The sequence below is a fragment of the Centroberyx affinis genome, unplaced genomic scaffold (assembly GCF_046629955.1).
Source record: "Centroberyx affinis isolate AG114_WGS23_722 - 3 ecotype Tasmania unplaced genomic scaffold, CSIRO-AGI_Caff_v1 ptg002864l_1, whole genome shotgun sequence".
Taxonomy (NCBI): Eukaryota; Metazoa; Chordata; class Actinopteri; order Beryciformes; family Berycidae; genus Centroberyx; species Centroberyx affinis.
Genome location: NW_027280999.1, coordinates 1025 through 24029, shown reverse-complemented (window position 1 = coordinate 24029; position 23005 = coordinate 1025). Strand labels below are relative to the sequence as shown.

Genomic DNA, 23005 nt, shown 5'->3' with positions numbered 1-23005 from the left:
TTATCTACAAAGTCGTGAAGTTATGATTTCTAAAGTTGCACTGTCACAATATTCACAAAGTTCACCTCACATTCATTATCAACAGAGCAGCTTTAGCTTTAAATCCAGCTAATGACAGGTTTGTGTCACAATAATTTAAGTGAGGTCCGTGACAGGCTTAATCGGTTTGAATATATGTCACAGTGGGTCTCAGCTGAAAATAACCTGTCAGGCCAGACTAAGGCGGAATGATCTGTCACTTAGATTTACTCCTGCTTTCCAAGAGCAAACCTCCACTAGACTCTGAGACTTTTAACTTTTAACAAATCCTCTGCAGCGTTGCATTTAGATGGAGGATGCTAGAGAGCCGTAATGACTTTTCCAGATATGTAGAGCAAAACGGAATTAAGGCACATCACTTCCAATATTTCCTTGAGTTGCAAGGAGCAGAGGGGATTTGCAGTTCTTTTTCAAATGTTTTAAGACTCATATGCTGTCTGTGCACGTGCCTGCCAAACTTTAGAGGAAAATTCTCCAATGGCTTGGTTTCTTTACAAGCCTTGGCCTGAAACATCATGATGATGGACTGAAACTATACTGGTGTTTATATGTGTTATACATAATAGCTTTTATAGCATATTTCCATATGAAAGGACATTTACTATTAATATAACATTACTGTAATTTATATTTAAAAGATGGTAGTATCCAATAGCATACAGTAGTAGGCTACACAATAAGCCTTTGAATGGTGAAGTAGCACAGCGGCGAACTGTGTAAATAGAGCCAGCTTCAAAAACCTCAACACTGCTTCATGAAATATGTTTTCATTCTATTTGCTGAGTCTTGTGAGGAACAACGGATGTGGAAAAATGCTTTGGTAAAGTAGGGAAACTCCACTTGCAAACATTCCAGGTTGGTCCAATTGGTGTTGTGTATGTTGTGTATGTAAATAGTTTTATTCAGCTGTCTGGCCAAACCTGAGCATGTGAGCAGCACTGAAGACCACATCAAACTCTGAGCTGTCCAGCTCCGCAGCTCTCTCTGCCATCTCCGCCGCCTCGCCCAGACGAGCCTGCTCCAGCAGAAACTGACCTGGAGGAGGGAACACACAGAAGAGCTGCACTTTTACACAAACCCACCAAGCTCAGTTTGACCACTTCTTTATTTGTGAATACAGTTTTCCCACCTTTTTGGCCTGACAGTATTTATGGCATAAACATCAGGACTCGGACAAACATCTATCATTTTACAGATTCCCTACTGAAAAACATAAGCTTTAAGCTAATACAGTATTTAGCCCATTAGCTAGCGAGTAGCTAACTAGCTAGTAAGGAGCTATAGTAAACTGGCTAACTTCCCTATTAAATTCAAGCAGTTGCAGCTGTTGTTAACGAGACTGCCTGCTATTAACTGTTAGGTCTATGTACTCATTTATGTGTAAAGTAATATTAGTTTTATTAGATAGTTTTATTTATATGCTAGTTTTATATGTATATCTTCCAGGTAGTTTCCCACCCGAAGTGTGACATAAATTCACAATGGCCGCCATGGCAATGAGCTATAAATTCATGCTTTTATGAAAATATAATTGTTTTTTGTTCATATAGGTGGTTGTTTGCCTTGTGGTAATCTTCAACTGGACGTCATAGTTTCCCCACCGTCTTATTTACCACTACATCACTGCTTATTTCTACTTTTTGTTAGTCGCTCTGGATAGGGGTGGGGGGGTAAAGGGAGAGAGAGAAAAGGGTGAAAGGGTGAAGGATGGAGTGAAAAGTGATGGGATTGACGGCAGGATTGAGGTTAAAAGAAAGACGGCGAGCGCTTGTAAGGAAGCATTGACAGACAAAGATGGAGAACACTGTAAAAACAAAGGAAGACGAATGTAGTTAGTGAAAGAGAGAGGCAGTGAAAGAGAGAGCCACGGGAAATGCAACGGGGAAGGGGAGAGAGAGAGATGAGAAGGCAGACAGTGAAATAGTGAGGGGTTGTTGTTATGCTCGGCGGAGTTTGAAAGCACAGACGAGTCGGAGGTACTTCATGTGCTTTCCTATGGGAGCCTGGCCACCTGGTGCGGCACCCACGGGTGTCTGCTCAGTGGCTATAAATTAACTGCCGAGCCTGGCCACAGATGTTCCTGCGTGCAGGAAGGGGGGAAATGTGGGGAGGTTCTCTTGAGGTGTGTGTGTGCGTGCGTGCGTGCGTGCGTGCGTGCGTGTGTGTGTGTGTGTGTGTGTGCGTGTGTTGGCTTTTGAGTAAAAATCTTGTGGTCAAAGCTCACCATATTCGCCTGTGCGCCAACACCAAGCTGTCTTGCATACCAAACAGTTTGTTTTTTGTTGTTTTTTTTACCTTTATTTTACAGTATAACAGTGAAGAGAGACAGGAAGAATGGGGGAGGGAGAGGGGGATGAAATGCGACGAAGGTCCTGAGCCGGATTCAAACCCAGGACTTAGTGGCTACATGGTACACGTCTTAGCCAACTGAGCCCCCAGGACGTCCCACCACACGGCTGTTTGACACAAATGAGTAGATAGAACCAGGCCATATGTAGGACGGCACATGCGTGTTCAGCTTGCATCGAAACATGTGTTACTGAGAACAATGGCAGGAAAGGGGGCCTTGTCTTAGTTATCTGACTTCTCCTGTGAGCTTTCACCCTCCCTGTCCTCACTTCCTTGCACTCTCTCATACGCAGTGTACCCACTTTGAATTGTGTGTTTGTGTTTGAGCATGCGCGTGCATCTGTGGTGTGTCACAGTGTGGACAAAAATCCATCACTCCTTACACACACACACACCTGGAGCTCACCCAGTGAATGGGGGATAGCTAAAGCAGCCAGATTGTGATAAAGGAGGGGACCAGTCTACATAAACATCACCTATAACAAAGGGATACAAGATAAGATTGAAAGAAAGAAAACAGAGAGAGAGAGAGAGAGAGAAAGAGTGTAAGGATCTCAGAAGGGGAAACAGCGCAGTCCAAAGACAGCAAGGCAACCCTCGCCAGGGCCCAAACACAACTCAAACCCCAAGATATCCAGCACAGGGAAAGCAATGGGAGGAACGGGGGAGAGATATGGAAGAGGAGAAAGGGACAGCGCTTTCAGCGAGACAGGACAGATTTCATTTCCTATGAATATCCTGGAGATAGCGACACGGAGCAGAATGGAGCCTGTTCCTTCAAACTGATATGAAATGCTGCATTAGCAGAGGCACAGACGGAGCATGGTATCATGTTTTACTCTCGGTTAGCACAAGAATGGTAAGCAGTGTACTCCTGTCTCTTTAGTCAGATAAACGAAGCATGCCCGTTTACGTCTGGCCACGCAGCCTGCAAAACCTCAAACAGCTTTAACACTCCCAGCAGCACTGATACCAACAGTTTATTAAATGGCAGTACATTTCCACAAATTAGTTAGTTATGAAGCGATTCTTTTCTGAAATACAGTATCACCACTAGGGTATTTGACACCTCCAAATGATTACCACACTGCTACTAATTCTTTCCAAAATTCTTTATTTCAGTGTTACGTAAGCCATGACTAGGGTCTAGTCCTCTTACGATAAGAGAACTGCTATGTTGTAATGACTCTGGGTCCTAGGGTGAGACTACAAAGTTCGAGTCCTGGGATAAAAGAGTTTAAGGTCCCTTGTGTAATTGTTATTCTCACTTACAGTGTACTGCAGCAAAGCCTGTGCATTATAGTAAATGTTACAAGGTCTGCATGGCACATGTTTGGATAATGAGCATTTGCACATGTTATAGCTGGAAGAAAAGGACTTACAATGAGCTCTGTCTCACTGAAATGCATGGATGGAGCAACACTGGCTCATGTAAATAGAGGGCACGATCTAATGTCTCTGAAATGAGTTGCTAATGTGTTTTAAGTTATTAGATATTTGAATACCTTTGAGTAGTCAAGATGCCCATGTACAGCCACTTATAATCAGGTGCTGGTTGGTCGCAGGAATACAAAATAGTCCATATAAAGAAATTATCCAACCGCAAACTGTGGGGCTTTGCTGACTATATAATCACATCTTTATTTTTCTTATAGCATTTGCAAAATAGGCTTATATAAGGAGCGCATTTCACTTGTTGCTTTCTCAGGTTCGCTTACTGTTTTCAATACCTTTGTCTACCAAATACTGACATTTTTGAAGATAGAGACATCTGTATTTTTAACAGTTGAGTGCTGACTTTCAAACAAGCTTTGCCAAAAATGGGTATGTAATGTTTAAGAATGAAACCTTTAAAGTGTATTCTTACCATAATGCATGTAGCAGTTTCCTTTTGTCGGGTCCAGTTGAATAGCTCTCAGATAATACTTCTCTGCTTCTGTCTTCTGCCCCTATAAGAGAGGGATAAAATGATTCATTGCCTTTGACATCCCAGTTAGTTTATATATTGTTAGAACATTGTGATCCTTTAATGTTTTGCAATGGCACAAGGCAGATGTTGAACTGTGTATTTTTCTGTAGATCCCCTGTGCTGTATCTTACTCTGGATATAATGTAATGTACATACATCGAGCTGGACATCCTGTGTGGACATGCATGCACACACACACACACACACACACACACACACACACAGCTACAACAATCACTTGTAGTTCACTGTATCTGCTATGAATTATTTTAGTGCGCCGACATGCATCAGTTGAGGCATGGTAGCCATGCTGTAAAGTTACAGCAGGAAACTGACGCTCATAAAGAATACGCCACCCCCCACCCCTCACCTTTAAAGAAAAACCTCAAGGGGTGTGTGTGTATGTGTGTGTGTGTGTGCTGCACCAAATCCCTGCAACCAAACTGAGAAAGATATTGCTTATGCTCGTGCACAAGGTTCTCTTTCTCCACCTCTTTTGTTTTATGCTCCAGCACTGATTGCTTCCATATTGCCAATGGATTTGCCATTCAACATGAAATGAGAGGAATGGGGACATTAGGTTTGCTTCATTAGCTTTTTCCCATGCCCACAATCGCTCTAAATGAGTGCAGGAATATTGGGCCTGATGACTTATTTCACATTTTCTTTGGCTCTTTCTCTTTACATTCAATTAAGCCTTTCCCCTAGCCATCCATCAGTCCAGTTAAGCTGAATCAAGTAATGATTTAACAGAGGTTTCACATCAATGTCAACAAAAAATATTCCATCCATTTCTAAGATTTTAAAGATACAGGTTTGTTCTGTGTTAACTGATTTATTGCTGGCTAAGGGTCACTGTATGTATTTCCACATACAGGCATCGCAGTTAGGCGGTCTGACTGTCTTGCACCCCCATGCTGTATTTAGACCTCTGTTTTTGCATTGTTGAGGGGTCTCCCACAGTGGGAGTTAGTGGTTAGCATTAGTGCTGAGTGTATCCAGCAGCACAGCTGAGCTTGAGCTCATAAATCAGATGAGTGCTGACTGACCACAACTCTCCCTCACTGTACACCACTCCCCTCTGATTCTAACCAGAGGTCTGACAGAGAGCAGTGCTTCAGAGTTACACTGGATTTCTCTCTAAGCTGCTTGACCTTGGTAAAAATAGTGTAATTAGTGGCATCAGGACTTGTGCTTGGTAGTTGTTGAGGGACGTGTCTTTTCCTTGCCAGTGAGCATCTGTGGATAGGTAATAGGTGTAAGACTATATCAAGTTCCTACTTTATTATTGTGTGGCTTCTGTATTGACAGAAGAAGAGGGTCACTTTTGAAAGTTGATGAAAACTACTGTATATAGCGATCCCAAACAATGTACCCTAACTCTCCCAAAGTACTGTAAGCATATGACTCCCAGTCTCAGTGAAACATGAACATGCAGTGATGAATTAACTCTCACACACAGTGCATGTTGGGGTGAACCACTGTACAAGACTTCAGTTTGACCTTTCCTCCCCGTGTCTGTATTGTCGATTGGCCAAAATCTAGCTGATGGAGTGATTCAATAAGGAAGTGGAGTAATTGCATTATAAGCCTGTCCGCTGGCCCATTGTCCTGGGCCCATCCAATCTCCTGTTCCCTAAGCCCTGTAGTGCAGGGGGCCTCTCTGTGGCTCAGGGCCCTGGATCTGCAGTCCAGGGCCTGAGGGAGCACAGCAGATGTCCAGCCATGCTGGGTGACTCTAATCTGAACCTTTGCTCTGTGTGTGTGTGTGTGTGTGTGTGCACGCTAAGTACTATGCATATGCTCAAATCTGATTATTAAAAGGGGAAATGAGCAAAAGAAAGATTCAAACCCCTTAAGGGTTGCAGCTGCAAGTGTGTATGAGTGTGTGTCTGTTTGTGCAGGTTCACATAGTTTGGTGAAAAAAGATTCTAAGGAAGTGCCGATCAACCTCTGGTTGTGTCTCGGTTTGGCACCTGAGGCTGTGGAAGGAAAGAGGTCAAACATCCTCACAGAGGTCATGGAGGGTGCTCGGGTTGTTCCAAAAGTTTAACTCTCATGTCTAAACTTTAATCAGCTGTGAACACATCTGTTGTCACAGTTGTTTTTTCTTTTTATGTAATGGGAGAAGACAGAGGGCGTGAAGTTCTCTGTAGAAAAAGACATCAGAACTGCATGGTAACATTCGGGAGCAGTGGGGCAAACTTGTATGCCCTTGATGTCTTCAAACACACACAGACAGACAGACAGACACACACACACACACACACACACACACACACACACAATCTGGAGCTCATCCAGTGGATGAGGGATAGCCATTCCTCCACACTAGACAAACTCCCTGTGTCTGTGACCTTCAGACATCAGACACATATATTTATGCAGCTAAATAGCTGTTTTTTCTGAGGCTATTTGGCAAGCAAAATCACTCCTGGATCAGGGTCACTCCAAGGTCACTGGAACGGCCATGTATCATGGTACGCACTTGGCTTCATTTCTCCTATCACACTGTGTGATCTTCTTTTGTGTTTCATCCAGCTCCAGCAGAGGTCAAACACTATATTCATCGAAACATCACAATTACTCTGGATGACTTCTGATCAGGGGAGCAGGGTTTGATTAGCATGCAGCCTTCGGAGTCAAAAGCTCGCACCTCTTAACAATTATCACAATTCTTCAGGTTCTGCCAGAGAATCAATAGGATGAGTCCGCCTTGCTCCGACACTCCATACAAAGTCACTCCATATGAATTATTCATCACTCCACTCCACTTCACTTCAGGTCCCATCCAATTACACTTTGCCAGGTAGTTAACCACTGTAATCACTACTAAGATAATGCTTGGGCTTGGCATCATGGTGCTTCCCCTGTGTGTGTGTGTGTGTGTGTGCGTATGCGTGTGCGTGTGTGGTAAGAGAATTGGGACTTACAATGATGGACAGGAGTTTCCCATAGGTGAGGTGGGCGGGGATATGGTCGGGTTTGGCCCTGAGGGACTCCCTGTACCAGTGACCCGCCTCCTCCAGCCTGTTCAGCCTCATGTAGGCCTCTCCTGGAACAGGGCAAAGGGTCAGGGTTCAGTGGGATTAGCATGTTTTTTTCCTAGGATAATAAAAAAAGATTAAAGGAAAAGCTTTTTCTAGGCAGCTGTCCACAAGTGTTCTGGTTTGACAGATAAAGCAGCATTTTACTTTAGTACAACAGGAGTTTAGGAGCAGTCAACCTAAAACATCAGCTGCCCCATAGGGATCAGCTGTCACCACTTTGTCATTTAAGCTTTTTTTCCCCTGATTTCAATATCAATAAATACAAAAGGGCAAAATTTCCAGCTTAAACATATGACCTGGACACAAAATGAAATCATCACCTACTAGGATCTTGTTTCTGTGTTAGAGGGATTTTTTTTAGATGAGGTTTGCAAATAAATATGTTCATAGAAAGCAGAAATGTTTGACTAGAAGTGAAATATTGCTGCCTGTTATGAGCTACATTAGGTTGTTATTGGCACACTAATTACTCACAGAAAAGAACCCATGCACTTTGAAAATATCAGAAAGGTAATGAGGTAAACTTTTCTATTTGTTGGCATTTGCTGTTAGTGGACGCTGGCCATTTTTAATTAATTCATGTTATCATACTGCTATCATATTATGTGATTTCTCATACTCCGGAGAGTCTGGTGAATAGATAGGAAACTTGTATTATACTATTGGACAGAAATCTGTTCCATTCCCGCTGCTTTTTCCGAACAGGTGCAAGGCAGATAAAATAGCATGAACTCTGCTGCCTCTTATCCATGGGTCAGCATTCCTTAAACAGTGAATAAATACTTCTTCTCTCCCAACGTAGTTTAATCTGGAAAGCACAATTTTCTCTGAAACCACAATATTTTTGTTCGCAACATTATGAGATTTTGTTTGATGTGAGAAAACAGCGTGCCGTTGGCCCCTGGGGTAACACTACAGTCTGTGGGGTAACAAAATGGTGGGCTGATGACATCACTTGTAACAAAGCGTCCCCCAGACATCACACAAACCCAAACACAACCCCCCCTCTCCCTCCACCTGACCAAACATGCTTCCCATTCTCAATCTGCTCAGGCTGTCCAAGGAATTTCTACAGACATCGCCCTGCAATCTCAACTATGCAATCAAGACAGGTTTCCAATAATGTAATTTGTGTTAGAATAACAAAGAGAGGGACGTGATTTATTACACGGATTAGCTTCAATCCTCTACAAGATGATACACATCTACACAAAGTCTGCGCACATATTTAGGAGCTTTGGTGTTGGAGTCCAACAGGTGGTTCAAGTAAGTCTGATGTGTTTTCATCCAGTATTTAAATATCATAAATAACACCACATTCTGAAAGATTTGTTTGCTGATGAGTTATCCTCAAATGAAAAGGTCACCTAAAAATGGAAACAAATATGTAAGAAGATTCACCACTTGTGCTGAGGCATGTCTGGCTAGTCAATCAGCAACACTAGGTCCAGGACTATGCTGTTTTCACTCGGGTCATAAAAAAAGCATGAAATAGTTCTTTGTCAAGGCAAATTCAATTCTATGAAATGGTTGTATCACCCCCTTAAAATGCCATTTTGGTTGGGCATTGCATTTCAAAGCATGAGTCACCATAGTAGTGGACTCTAAAAATCGGCAACATAATTTTTCTGGATCAAATACAAAGTATCAGGGTGAGACTGCAGGCTCCAACAGTAACTTACCCATCATGTTGAAAAGACTCTGTGGTGCAAACTGTCTGGGCATTTTCTGCACGGCCTCCTTATAGATAGAGAGGGCCTCCTGTGGTTTAAAAAAGATAAATCACTGGTTAGCTTGGCAAGTGCAGTTTGTGTCTTATATTACATTTTGTCTTATTTTTCTAATACATACACTGGCCTATTGAAAAAACAGGCATCATTCTCCACAAAGGCCCTTTTCAATCCTAAATGTTTGTAGTCCTACATTAAAGATAAGTAAAGAAGTCATGAAAGTAAAATAAGTTGTCATGAAAAGTAGTAAAATAATCCTGTGATTGATTTGCTCAAATTTAACAAGTCTCAAATTTTCCCTAAATTAGGGCGGTAACATCATCATTTCAACAAGGACGCAATCCCGTTTCATCATTTCAACTCCTCAAATCTTTCCTTGGTCCCATTCCCACTAACCTCCTGCTGGCCCTGTTCATGGAGCAGCTTCCCCAGGTTGTACAGGCAGCTGGTGACGGAGCTCTTGTGGGCGTGGGGGTCCTTTAGGTTCTCATCGGGAATGTCGGCACAAGTCAGGAAGGTTTGCTTGGCCTCTTCCAGGCTGCCCTGGTTCATCAGGATGATGCCTGTGTTCAAGTAGGCCGCTGTGGGAAGCGGGGGAGAGAGAGAGAGGGGTGTTAGAGCAGGAGGGGTGCAGTCTATAGGATGGGATGAGAAAGAGGATGTAGTAAAAGGTGGAGACAATGTGGAGGATGTACAAAGATAGGTGGGGCAGATCGACATATGGAAAAGGCTATAGCCAGAGGAGAAAGGACAGAGATCAAAGGGACATCAAATGTGAAAAGCAGTTAAGAAGTAGAAATAAATTAGGATAAAAGGAGATTAAGATAGGGAAGAAGAATTGAAGACGACTTAAAAAAAAAAGGGGTTCTGGAAATAATGCTACCGTCTGTCCTCCTTCATAAAAGCTGTCCTTCACCAGAGCCTGATACAGTGAAAGACTGAGCCTCATCCCACATACAAGCACTCAAGTGTGAGATTGAATCTCATCATTTCCCCGTGAGGCAGAAATAGCCTTATAGTGCCTTCCAAATGACCAAGTGGCAAGGAACATCTAATTCAGCATTAAAATTGGACCATGATGGCGATCCAATAATGGACCCTGAACACACGTCGAATAAATTCAAGCAGACTCAGCCAAATTGACCAATGTGTGAGAATTTCTAATCGCTTGTAACTGCTCCCCGACTCATAACCACTCCAGTCGTGTAATGTATCAGTTAGGAAATTAGACTCTCTAGGTTTACTTACATGCCAGAGTTGGCCGACTCCCAATGGCCAGTTTATAGTAATGCAGCGCCTCAGAAAATCGCTCATTCTCCTGGAGCAGCAAACCCCTGGTTGACAAAGAAATGCAAAAGTTTAAGAAGTTTCAAGTGTGTGTAACCACACTCCCCACTTAACTGTGTTAGACACAGAGCGAATCCTTGAGCTACTTAAATGGGTTCACTTTCCATATTTCTTTGATTTGTCTCTCTCTTTTTAATCTGTGAAGGTAAATGTACACTTTGACCAAGAGGAAATTATAATACCTCAAAGTGATGAGGGCACTTTGGGTGAGAGCTAAGAAATAAAAACACGAGAAAAACTGTGGGCAGCTTCTATATCCCTTAGTCAATATATCAACCATCCATCATGTTGAAATGGCACCTCTATTTTTAAGAATGCAAAAGCACCATAATTTGGTTTTCCCCTCTCTCTATGTTGCTTTGCCAGCTTCCTGATATTCGTAACGTGAGAGGGAGCGGAGAAGGGGGAAGAAAAACAGCGTCAGCATGAGAGCGAGAGACGTGGGTCTGCTATGAGGTTTTGGCACCTTTGACACCTTGGGTTAATGTGAGTATTGGAAGTGGCTTTTTGTTCTCCCTCAGGCCCGCAAATCACAATTAATCAAATCAGTAGCAGGAGGAACAGAAGGCCACCTGGGACACACTAAGTTATTTCCTCTCGCTTTGTCACACTCTTGCATCATGCCTCGCACTGCGTCTCAGCGACTGCTTCTCTTCTCTTATATCAGATCTATTTTTGTTCCACTGTCTTCAAATACCTCCTGTCTGTCACTCTCTCTGACTTTATGCCTCATTCCCTCCCTCTCTCTCTCATCCCCTCTCTTTCTCCCAGTGTAATCTCTGGTGATGGATGGGAGGAATCCAACTCGTTTGTGTCAAGATATTGCAGGCAGGAGGAGGAATGGGCATCTTTACCACTCACAGGTTATACAGCATGTCAGCCATGTTCCCTCGGTAGTACAGAGCGTTTCTGTACGCCTTCTCCGCCTCTCCCATCTTGCCCTGGTTCTTCAGCACGTTCCCCAAGTTACCCCAGGCTACAGGAGACATGTGTGAGTCAAAAGTAACATTTTCAGAACAGAAAAACACAATGCTAGTATTATTTAATATTGATATTATCATTGTTACTGGTATTGTGATATATCAAATTGTCATTGGTAATGGCTGTTAATTGCCAGGATCGACAGTTTTGTTGTTGTGACCAGTTATTTAAAGAGCACATCAGCCTCTAAATTGGGTTTTTGAGCTGTAAACATAGTTACATGGCTTCTATATAGTGAACAACATTAATCCTGTATTTGAATTCAACATTTTAAGTCCTGCATCTGCTTCTAGGGGAAGAAAATCATTGTTGCACTGCTCTCTATGGGTGGAAAGGTTAAACCGTGTTACACTTCTGGCCACACCTTAACCAGTGATGTCAAGGTAGGTACTTCGCCTTTGGCAGCGTCAAATGCTAATGCTCATATTCAAATTAAAAATATTACCCCAAGTAGACATTCATTATGACAGACATACACCCCTATTCACTCTCGCACACTACCCTACTTTTTTTTTTTTTCTTTCAAAATTGTATACTAGCTGTTTATGTACTCTTTAACACTCTTGAAATATGAATTTGAGGAGACAGACCCAGCTTGATGCCATGATAACTAAGGCCCATTGCTTACCTTTAGCAGGGTTCACGCTAATCCCAGACTTGTAGAGATTCTCCTCATTGCTCCAATCCCTGTTTCTTATAACAGTCCTACTTCCATTGAGCAGCACGAGCCCCGTGCAGAGACACAGCAGCACAGCCTTGCCGCCTCTAGTCCTCAGTCTGACATACAAGGTCCTTGCGCCGACAGCAACCAGTAAACAAAAGCCCATACTGGGGATGTATAGCACCCTCTCCGCAATCACAAACCCTACATAAAAGAATAGGTTGGTGGCTGGGATGAATGGTAATGTTAGAAGGCCTAAGGAAAATACCACTAAGTTTTCTGTAGGGGGCAGAGACATCCGTGGAGGGCAGTGGTGGAGTTTAGCCGATCCGTTCAGTGTGGTCTTTGGCGACCCCGGCTCCGAGTTTGTGTTGTGGTTCGTGTAAGGCGCGTGGTAGCCGTTCCCAATGGTGACTGACTTCCCGTTAGCGATTTGGGCTTTCCCATTGGCCTCCTTGGCTTTGGAAGTGGTGGCGCGAAGGCCAAACAAAGCCAGGAGGATAAATCCACCATAAAAGGCAACGGTGTGAAGGTTCCTCCAGTCAGCCAAGGTCCTGACCAAGGGCAGGGCATCCATGGACCAATCAAAACTGAGCTTGTCGGGGCAGAGAAGGAGCCAGGCGTTGGCAGCGGGCAGGTGGAGGAAAGTCAGTGTTCGAGTGAGAAAATGTGGTGAGTCAGCCGCAGGGTTGTCAGAGTTGGAGAAGTTGGGGGGCTTGTTGCCCATCCAGTAGAGGCGAGCTGACAGAAGAATCACTCCCCAGGAAGCCAGCACACTGAGACTCAGCAAAACACTGATGTTCTTTTTCTGAAAGAGAAGAGAGAAAAAAATTCATACTAAAACACCTAAATCAACATTTCAGTCCTGAGGACCTTGTTCAAAGCCACAACATTTTGTCTAAGTTCCAGAACACCTGAAATTGTTTTCCTCTTAGAAGTCGAATTCAATTCCCATCAAGACATTCAAGACTTGGATCAGAGTTGAATCAGCACCACTGGTCCTAACATAAAATTGTTTTTGGTCTCTTTGGACAACAAGTTGTTCAGTCTTTGTTAGAATGCATGTCACTGTGTAAGTTTGGGATTTGATTTAAGACCTCCCAGATTTAGCCTTCCACTGCGATACAATAAGAGACACTGTGCACAGATGAGGAAAGCAATCTGTGGAATGTTTTTGATAGCTGCCTGGGGCATAAACCACATTCATGTACAATCATATAGCCAAGCACTCTATGTAACTTTGGCAAAATCTTTAACATTAAAATGCACCATAGCCAGAAATAACATGACTCTGTTTATATACAGACACAGAAATAATTTTTAGAGAAATATGATATATTGAAACTGGTGAAAGACACATTGGGATTTTGGACAGCTTTTTAGTGGATGTCAACACGTTTTGATTTGTCAGTAAACATAACAATCAAGAACATTTTACACAGAATATCACAACCTGTCTCTTTGCTGATGTTTGATTAGCTGGAATAATTCCCAAAGGCACAAGGCTATTTCTGTCTCCGACTATTGTTTTCTCATTTTGTAAAAGTGGGCTTGATGAAAACTAAGAAATTAATATTTATGTTGGCTGTCATAAACACCTGGCTTATATTGCACTCCATATGGTGTGGTGGTCTACGTATCAATTATCATATGCCCTTTAATATCCACAGTACTTTAACCAATGTCATTACATCAGTGAGTTCACAAGCCAGGAAAACTGTCTTCCACATCCAACCTTTTAAATTGATTGCCCTCTAAAATGTTTATTTGGGTGAGCGCATGCCAATAGTTTGTTCAAGGACTTCCTTTGCCCCATGAAGTCATATAAATATTGCAAAACAAGTCTAATACTTTTGCACCAGACCATGATATATGACTGAAGTAGAATTTACAATTGCATTATGAGTGCAACTTTAAGGCCTGCTGTATTGCCTGTAAATCAAATCTACTTAGGGCTTAAAGAGGGAATTTCCTGCATGAAGAATAGGTGTCTGAAATCAAAGCATAGAGAAAAAATACCCCTCCAAAAATTATAATGGATCTTCAGTGAGGAAATATTTTAGAACATACATAAAAAGTAATCCACAGTTAGTTCAGTTCCTTGTAACCTATAAACGCGAGAGGTCAACTTTGAAGTGTATTTTGAAGCAAGAGGGGCTTTCCTCCTAAGTCGATCCTCGCTGCCTGTCAGGGTTGCAGGGAGTGTGACTGGTAATCAGCTTAGGACTCATTGTGTTGGCATGCAGATGCTGTTTACATCTCATAAGAGCATTAATTCTGTAGCATGATCAGCATGAGGTCTCTCATTATACTGTCCTCTGTCACGCAACACCTCATGTATGGCAGTGGCAATGTGGAAATCCCAGCCTGGCGTTCACTACAGCATCGACAAACTATTTATTATAAACCTCTAACAAGAAATCTTAAAGTATGTGAATTCACAAAATAATGTTTACAGAACAAGGGAAGTGTGATATTCTACTGGGCTAAAAGTGTAATTTATTTCAGTTGCTTCACAATGGCCTTCATAGATGTCAGCCTGTCTGTAGTTTGAGTTACAGTTGCCTAGAGATGACAAGGTCATATGATTATATCCTTGACCTCTTGACCTTTGATCACTGTTAAATTACACTTGTCAAAACACAGGCAACACAATTCCATAGTACTAGTAGGGCAAGAACACACAGCTGTTACACCAATGAGACATTTTGTGTTTGGTTCAAATGGTCTGGTGCTGGTTAAAGCAGATTCAGTGGTGTGTTGATGCCAAGATTAAGCAATTTTTTATTTTATTTCTTTTATTTATTAAACATTTATTTAAAAAGCAATGTCATATAAACAAAGTCTTATTTACAAAGACGGCCTGGCAGCCTTGACCAAAAAGAGGCTGTTATTTGTCTTCCTGTCAGTTTAGTGGTCTAAATATGACATAACATCAGTGACACAGTCCATGCTTTTCACCAGATGTGAACCTGAGAGATGATCAAGGAGTTGTCTCTCTCTTCCTACTGGCTGAGCCCTTGTATTTGTTCTAAGCAGCAGTGTAACATGAACTCTATCTGAACTTGTGCGGGAGGTATTAGAGCTGTGTATGTGTGTGTGTGTGTGTGTGTGTACAGCATTATTATGTGGGAGATAAGAGAAGGTTGTGCAGACGTGTTGTAGTAGTTCTGCCATCAAAAGCTCGGCATGGCTTTGATATACCTGAAAATAGCCAAACTCACAGCCTCCATAATTCAAAGTGCTGATTCAGCATGGCGCTAACTTTTGTTTTTAATCCCCTGAGTGGGGGGCAATAGTTTAGACTTTCTGTATAATTATCTCTAAATGTATTGAGCTCAAGCACCATAAACAGATAAAATCCTATTTAAAAGCCACAGTGCACAAGGCACAAACTTCCATCCCTCTCATTAGTAAACATGGGCCCCACTTAACTCTCAAGGGAGAGCTTTTGAAAACATTTCCTACCAGCTAGTCTTAAAATGAGCCTGCTTCAGTAAGCTAATGTGTGTACTCTCAGAACAGGTACGGAGAGGCAAAACACTGGTATCCACCATCCAATCGTCTTAGGTTTAGAATAAGAGGTTTAGGATTGACTCGCCTGACCTAGTGGCTCCAGTTCAGTTTTTGATTTCTGCAGATGAGATGAGAGACGGAAAAGCATGTTCCCCGGGAAGCTGAGGAGTTGTCTTCTTTGAGATGAGGTGTAAGATAGGCTAATTACAGAAAGTCACTTGTCAATAGCAAGATGGCCAAGGGCCAGTTCAAGGAGTTCAGAATTTTGGAGAGGGAGTGAGGAACTGAGAGAGGAAAAATTGGATATTGATTTGGACACTGAAAGGCAATACACAAAGGATAGGAAAGAATGTCTTTGACACAAAAGGGGGATGTGCGTATTGATGGATGAGCCCATATTGCCTGTCAAGGGAGGAAACTGTGTGAGAAATCCAATATTGCTTGGTATCAGAAGATAAGCCAATTCCAGCAAGAAAGTCATTTGTGGTGTTTAGGTGAATGAGCTTCATTTTACCCCTCGCTGCCTTGTCTTTTCCTAAATTGTTCCTTAATTGACTTCCCAATCAATCACACACGCAACTCAAACAGCAAACCTTGTGATTCATCAATCTGAGCTATTTTGTGCCAAAGTGGAGGCTGGTCCTGCTTCTTAATGATGTATGACCATAAATTCACAAACTCAGCAACTATAGTTATCAACCCAACATTAGTCTACTTTTAGTCTACTTTTATGTGCAACAGGATAGCAGGTCGGTTAACCCCTCGCACCCTGAGTTCCCCCTCAAATTTCCTCTTAATTAAGTAGCTACAAAGTTAGATATACATATTCCGTATCTGCTCATTCAAACACTTCACTGAAGCTATAGCACACTTAAATTGAGTGAAATACTGAAACCCACTGAATCTTTCCCCTCTCAACTACTCACTCTAATTGCTCTGAAATATCCCTCCAATCTCTCTCCTTAGCTCCTGATTTATTGATTTTCCTAGCACTTGCCTCTTACATGATCATTATATGGTCACAGGAATATTGGCAGCACACTATGCCCCCGTCCCTTCTCCTCCACCACTCCTTACTGTTGGCTGCTTTCTGCTTTTTGGTGATTTAGAAATTGAAGATTATTCTACTGTTACACTCATTGTAAGTCACTCTGGAGATAAGCACCAGCTAAATGCCTCAAATCTAAAAAAAAAAAAAAAAAAAAAAGGTCCCTTAACAAGGGCACCTATAACTCTCATATATATCTATCAATCTGCTCCAATAATTAGTTTTGAAAACCAGCTAACATTAGATAAATACTGTAATACTTAAATAAAATAATAATAGTGAATAAAATAGTAAATAATAATAAAACATATATATCAGGAACGCCAATCCTGCAGATTTTTTTCCACAGATGGTGAATCTAGATGGTGTATCTTGAAAGAAACCCCTTACTCTTTGATTCTGAGGGACTGACACCAAAAACTGATGTTTACTGCTGATGTTTTAGATTGTGTAGGATTCTACTCAACTGTAGCTGCGCTGGAAATATCTTGACGTGACGTCACATCATCTATGTTTGTCTAGTTATCTGCAAGAATAAGAAGAAAACACCAAACAACAAAATGGAGGTACATCACCAATAGCTGTTTTTTAACAGTGTTAAACTGTTTCAGGGTGGAATTTTTGCTTAAACTTCACTGTGTTTTCAGTTTTAGTGCTGTCTAATTGGAATTCCTGAAGTCTGTGTCTAGCTGATGGATTGGACTTCATGAGATCTCTGTCTAGCTATGGTGGATTGAACTTCATGAGATCTGTGCGTAGCTATGGTGGAAATCAGGCATAATCCCCAGCCAACTGTCAAACCTAACATCCAGCTCGCTCCGAGGCTTTGAACCTAAAGCTCCTCCACACATCTCCTCCACTTTGGATCCTCATTTGGAAATTCAGCGTTAATTCCTATGGCTTTCTCTCTACTACTTTTTACTTTCTTTGTTTATCCAATACTTTGTTGGATTAACCCTTTTCTCTCTCTCTCTGTCTCTCTTTCCAGCCTCTCTCCAGCCTTTCATTGCCATTCATTATTAGCTCTCATTTTATTAATCCCAGCAATGTGTGGTCTGCCTGTTGACACTATACCATACTAAGTGTTTAAAGCATGTTGGAAGAAACAGCGGGATAAGGCAGACTTTATACACACCGTTTAAAGTTGCTGAGGACTGACACAAAACAGCAGGGGAGCGATCTTCCGGACTTCCCTTGTTAAAGTCATGTCCAGTTTAAACTGGTCGTAATTCTTCCCAGCATATTAGACTGGTCATGCATGGCCGGGGCCTGTCTGGAGCGCACCTTAGACTTCACACATGTAGTCTTCCTACTCCTGTGCAAGTAATTTCAACTGCAGTGTTCTCTTCCAAAACACTGTGTATTTTGGAATACATAGTATTTTTTATTTTTTTTAAATCTAATATCAATAATGATAATCACTATACGTTTATCATAAAGTATCTCCAAAATATAGACATTTTGCCAACCAAGAACTTGAATTGCCTATTATCCTTTAAAAGAGTATTGTTATGTTTCATATCAATCAGCAGGTACATTTTTCAAATCATTTTGGACAAGACTCTTGGGTTCAAGTTGAGGTGGGAGCTGAATCACACTAAAGCGGAGCAATTCTCATTCAATGAACTGTGAATGAAAAGGCCTTCAAAGTTTTGGACACAGTGTGTTTGCACCGCAGACATCCAGCAGCGTTCATATTTGATGCATTACCACTGACATGCTAAATTTTGATGAAAGGTACAATGAGGCATGCAACCGGTTCCCTTTTCCATGCTAATGTGTTCTGGATTCTGCTGACTCGGTGCGTTTCACCCAAGCCATCAGACAGCACCATGCCTGGCATTGAGAGCGCTGACTTTGATGGAGTGACCTAATTACCCAGCAGTTCTCTCCCTGAAAGCCCGGCTACTACGGGCAGGGGGACCTGTAATGAGACGGGTCACAGGTTGAAGTCCCACACCCCGTCTGAAAGGACAGCTGATCAAAGCAGGGGACCCGGTGTTAACTTGACATTTAAAGTGCTTCCTGTCTGAGTAATGAAGGGACATCAGTGTCTCCGATGGGGATTAATGCGACGCAGGGTTCCTTGATGCTCTTAAATAGATGTGATGCACTTAATTTAGCTTGGCTGGCATGTTTTCAAAGGCCTTAAAACTCTAGCGATGTGCTTTTTCAACACAGGAGATACTTAAAAGGCTTCATATCAAACAGACAGCATAGCTCATTTGTGCTATCTCTGCAGTTTATCAAAACTAATTATCAACAGCTCAAACGCGTCCTCCAAGTGCAAAAAGTGCAATATCTAGATGTGTCAGAAAGAATGAAGATGCACTACTTTGGGCATGCAAATACCAACACCAACACAAGCAAAATAAAGAGCATGCAGCGGAGTTTGCAATAGAGGGCATCATTTCACAGCTGAATGCCTCTGCTAAGGGATAATTGGCACAACATTCATCAAGCCGTCAGCTAGTTGCACTGAACTTAATCTGTGTGCCTCCAGGCCTCATTGAGACAAATGAGGAGGAGTAGCCCGTAACACTTTAATTACACACCGGTAAGGACACATCAAATCCTGCCAATCTCCATGTGGCCCCGGCAAAATGTTATCTGCTATCTGCCATTTGGCCTGAGGTGCACACACTGAAGCTTTAGTACGGAAATCCAAAAGATGTGGAATATGGAGGATTAGGATAGAGGTAGAAAAAGTCCCTCTGTCAAATCCAACGTCATTTTTCTTTGAAGTATTTAGTCTCACACCTTTGTGGATTTAGAGCTTTTTGTGTGTCACCTTTGTCCAAAAGGTATAATCAGTGATTTCTTTCTTCTTTTATCAACTAAATGCAGAAAATCTCAGCTCAGCGGTTAAACAAACACCTTTATCCTCCTGAAATGCAATCTTGTCTGTCAAAGTTTCACAGTTTACCTCAGGCTTAGAGGAACGATCAGTTACTTGACTTTTCCTAGTGCCAAACAAAAGCAAGCCATTTTCCCTGTGCCCTATCTAAAGCCAAGAGGCTCATTCATCAAGCTGTGTGTTTTTGCCAGTGACAAACTGGTTGTAGAAAGAACAAAGACATTAGGTTCTTATGACGGTGGCATATAAGACTCATTTTCCCTTGAAATTTCCCTCCTCGATAGACTGCAGTGCTAATACCATTGCCCCTCTCCGTCTCCATCTATCATTCTCTTACACTCTCTCCGTCCTACCTTATCTCATTCGGAATCTCATTTCAGTCTGATTAGGGAGTTAATAGGATGAGAAATGGAGTGCGAGCCGAACCGCATCTGTCCCCCACTCCCACACGGGGGCTGATTTGCATTTCCTTATTGTTTGTGGCTGCAGTCAGCCGGTGATCAGGTAATGTGATGTGGAGGATTTTCCGTTCTCCTGCCTCATTGTAGAACAAATAGAAAAGAACTGAGTTAAATTGAAAATACTTTATGCTGTTTAATTGTGCTGCATTGTTCTCTACCCCAAGTGTTTTCTTCCCCTCTACCTACCGTCTGATGCAACGGCAGCTTAGCTGACTATGTCTCAGCAGCGGAATGTGATACAGGAGAAGCCGGGCAGACTGCTCCCGAGGTGCTCTCTGGGCCCAGCGGGTGAGAAAGACCAAGGACAGATAAAGGAAAGGAAGTGAGAGCATAGTTTCCCTCTCCCCTCGCTCGTTCCCTCGCTCGCTATCCTCCTCTCTTTTGTGTTCCCATGTGTCGCAAGACGTCTGGCTCATAATCGAGGAAGCGATTGCCCCGGTGGCCGGCCCCGGCGTATAACGAGCTCCCTGCCAAGATAACCACGACTGGGGCAATGGAGGAGGGCATTGCCAGAGTGATAAACGAGCCAGATGTGCCGGCGGTGGCAGGAGGGGCTGGGAGAGGGGGGTGGGGGGGTGGGGGTTGGCACCGAGACCTGGCGGCTGGCACAGGGACACTCGCCAGCACGATTGTGTCTGGGCAAAGAGGTGGAGGGCGTTGATGACATACCTGCTCCCCCTGGGTGATAGACACACAGAGAATGTGATTTTTCATAATGGCTTCTGACAGCCACGGCGGGTGATGAAATCTTTCAGACTGTAATGCAACAGACTGGAACATTGGAAAAAGGAGCGCTCAATATCTTGTCCCAGGCAGGACCTTGCTATTTCATTTCCTAAAGCTCCCTCTCTTAACTTTCTTTGTTTATACCGACTACTTTTTTGTGGTGTCACACCTCTCCCTCTCTCTGGTGTGTGTATGTTTGTGTGTCTGCCTGCCTCTCCATGAGCGAGTGAATTACACTCACTCTCCTGCCGCTTAGCTACTACATCATGGTTTGGGAGTGTTAATGGATGACTGGGTGCTAATTGAAAGACAGGTGCTGTTTTGCATCTGCTAAGGTCTAGTGGTTGTGAAAGCACACACACGCACACACACACACACACAGAGACACACATACACAACTCATTTCTGCCGAGCAGCGGAGAGAAAAAACATCACAACTCCCTCTCTCTCCACTCTCTGATCCCTCTGGGCTGCTCACTGCAAGCCCTCTAATAACAGTTCTGGTTTATCATGCTGCCAGAAATGACTACTGGAGAAGCTGCCCCAGGGGTATGGTAAAGCCTTGCACACTAGTAGGTAGCAAACACACACACACACACACACACACACACACAAACAGGAATACATACACATTTTCACAGGACATTTGTAATGTAAAGGGTCGGGGTTAGGGCTAGTAAACCATATTCACACAAACAAACACACAGAGGTATTTATAGACATTTCCATAGGAAGTTTGAGATGTACAGGACAGGATTACATCACAAACTTCACAATGTTGACACAAACACACAGAGGTATTCACAGGTGTTTTCACAAGATGTAGACAATGTAAACGAGATTTCCATGCACACACACGCCATTTGGGGCCAGACTGTCCTTGCTCAGTAAACCCAAGGGGATTTTTTATTATGCTAGTTATGTTTTTTACGAGGGCCATCATGTTGGCCGAGGAGCAGGTTTTCTAATCAAATGTAGAGTGCCTGTGCGACGAGGCTTTCCAATCACACACTGAGTGCCACAGTCAGATGAGTCAGTGTGTCCTGCTTGTCCTCCTCAAATGACTTGTTGTTGAGTTTGGATGGGGAGAATGGAGTGTTCCTGCGGAGGAAGCATGGTGTGGGTGTGTTTAGGGGCGGGGAGGTATGTTTGGATCGCTTACTTCACAAGTGGAACAAATCATTTAACAGAGCGGGGTGTGTTATTGTTTTCCTGCGCATACCTTTTGTCACCTTGAAATGAAAAATTAACTCACCCCTAAAACAGTTTTTCCTGTTCAACCCTTCTCTCTTTCACACACACACGCACACATAATGAGGCTAGATCCCAATCTAGATTTACTTGCATTTATGTGTATCCAATTACTGCAGCAAATTACAGTTGGTGGCAACTCTGCACACAACTGGATTACCTCCCTTCTGTATATAGTCTCTTCCTGTTTAGCAGATGAAAAATGAGAACAGCTTACTTTTCATCCAGCAACTGTGCAATCTGCATAGGCAAACAGTTTTCCCAATTATACTCTTAATGAAAAGCAAACAGTATGCGACACACACAACTTCCACATAAACAAACCCATGTAAGTACACACACACTTACACAATTTAATCCACATACAGCAACCATTAACAGCTGGCTGAGGTTTCCCTCAGAGGGAAGGAAGAGGAAATTGGATACGCGCAGACACCAAAGCACAGAGAGAGGAGAGCCAGCGCACACATCGGCCCCGGCGGCACGCATTCATTTACCTTTCCTAGCAGGAAGAGGAGCGCCTGGCGAAACCGCAGCCTCTGGAACACGAAGAGGTCGTACGCGGCCGACACGGCCAGCACCGTCACCCCCTGCTCCTTCCACAGCATGCTGGCCGCCGCGCACCACAGGCTCCCCAGCATCCACACCCAGCACTGGGCCACCGAACTGCCGCCGCAGCGCCTGGTCTGGAAGGCCCCGCGGGGGTCCCTGCGGAGTCTGCAGTGCCTCGCATAGCAGAAGAGAGACAGCAAGAAAAACAAGGCGGCCCCGACGTCCGCCCTCCCGACCACTCCGGCGACCGCCTCAGTGTGCACCGGGTGCGAGGCGAACAGAAGTCCTGCCAACAGGCTCCAAAGCCCTCCGCCCAGCAGCGGGCGACAGAAGGCGGTGAAGAGGGCCGCGACCGCCCCGTGCAGCCCCACGTTGACCAGGTGGTAGCCCCAAGGACGCAGGCCGTCTAGGGCGTGGTTGAGGCGGAAGGAGAGGGTGCAGAGCGGGCGGAAGGACTTGTGGCTGCCG

The 23005-nt window shown here is 43.3% G+C and overlaps 1 protein-coding gene across 1 annotated transcript in view; it reads right to left on the bottom strand.

Annotated features, from left to right (window-relative positions):
• Window positions 1–22699, bottom strand: part of LOC139658284 (protein O-mannosyl-transferase TMTC2-like) — a 29024-nt gene extending 6325 nt beyond the window's left edge. The window contains exons 1-9 of the mRNA XM_071536370.1: window positions 22483–22699; window positions 12094–12934; window positions 11346–11460; window positions 10386–10471; window positions 9534–9718; window positions 9090–9168; window positions 7291–7412; window positions 4256–4337; window positions 960–1074 (exon numbers count right to left, since the gene is read on the bottom strand). Of these exons, the coding sequence (XP_071392471.1) occupies window positions 960–1074; window positions 4256–4337; window positions 7291–7412; window positions 9090–9168; window positions 9534–9718; window positions 10386–10471; window positions 11346–11460; window positions 12094–12934; window positions 22483–22626 (1769 nt within the window). The 5' untranslated portion in view covers window positions 22627–22699. The remainder of the gene's footprint in view (window positions 1–959; window positions 1075–4255; window positions 4338–7290; window positions 7413–9089; window positions 9169–9533; window positions 9719–10385; window positions 10472–11345; window positions 11461–12093; window positions 12935–22482) is intronic.
• Between the last annotated feature and the right edge of the window lie 306 nt (window positions 22700–23005).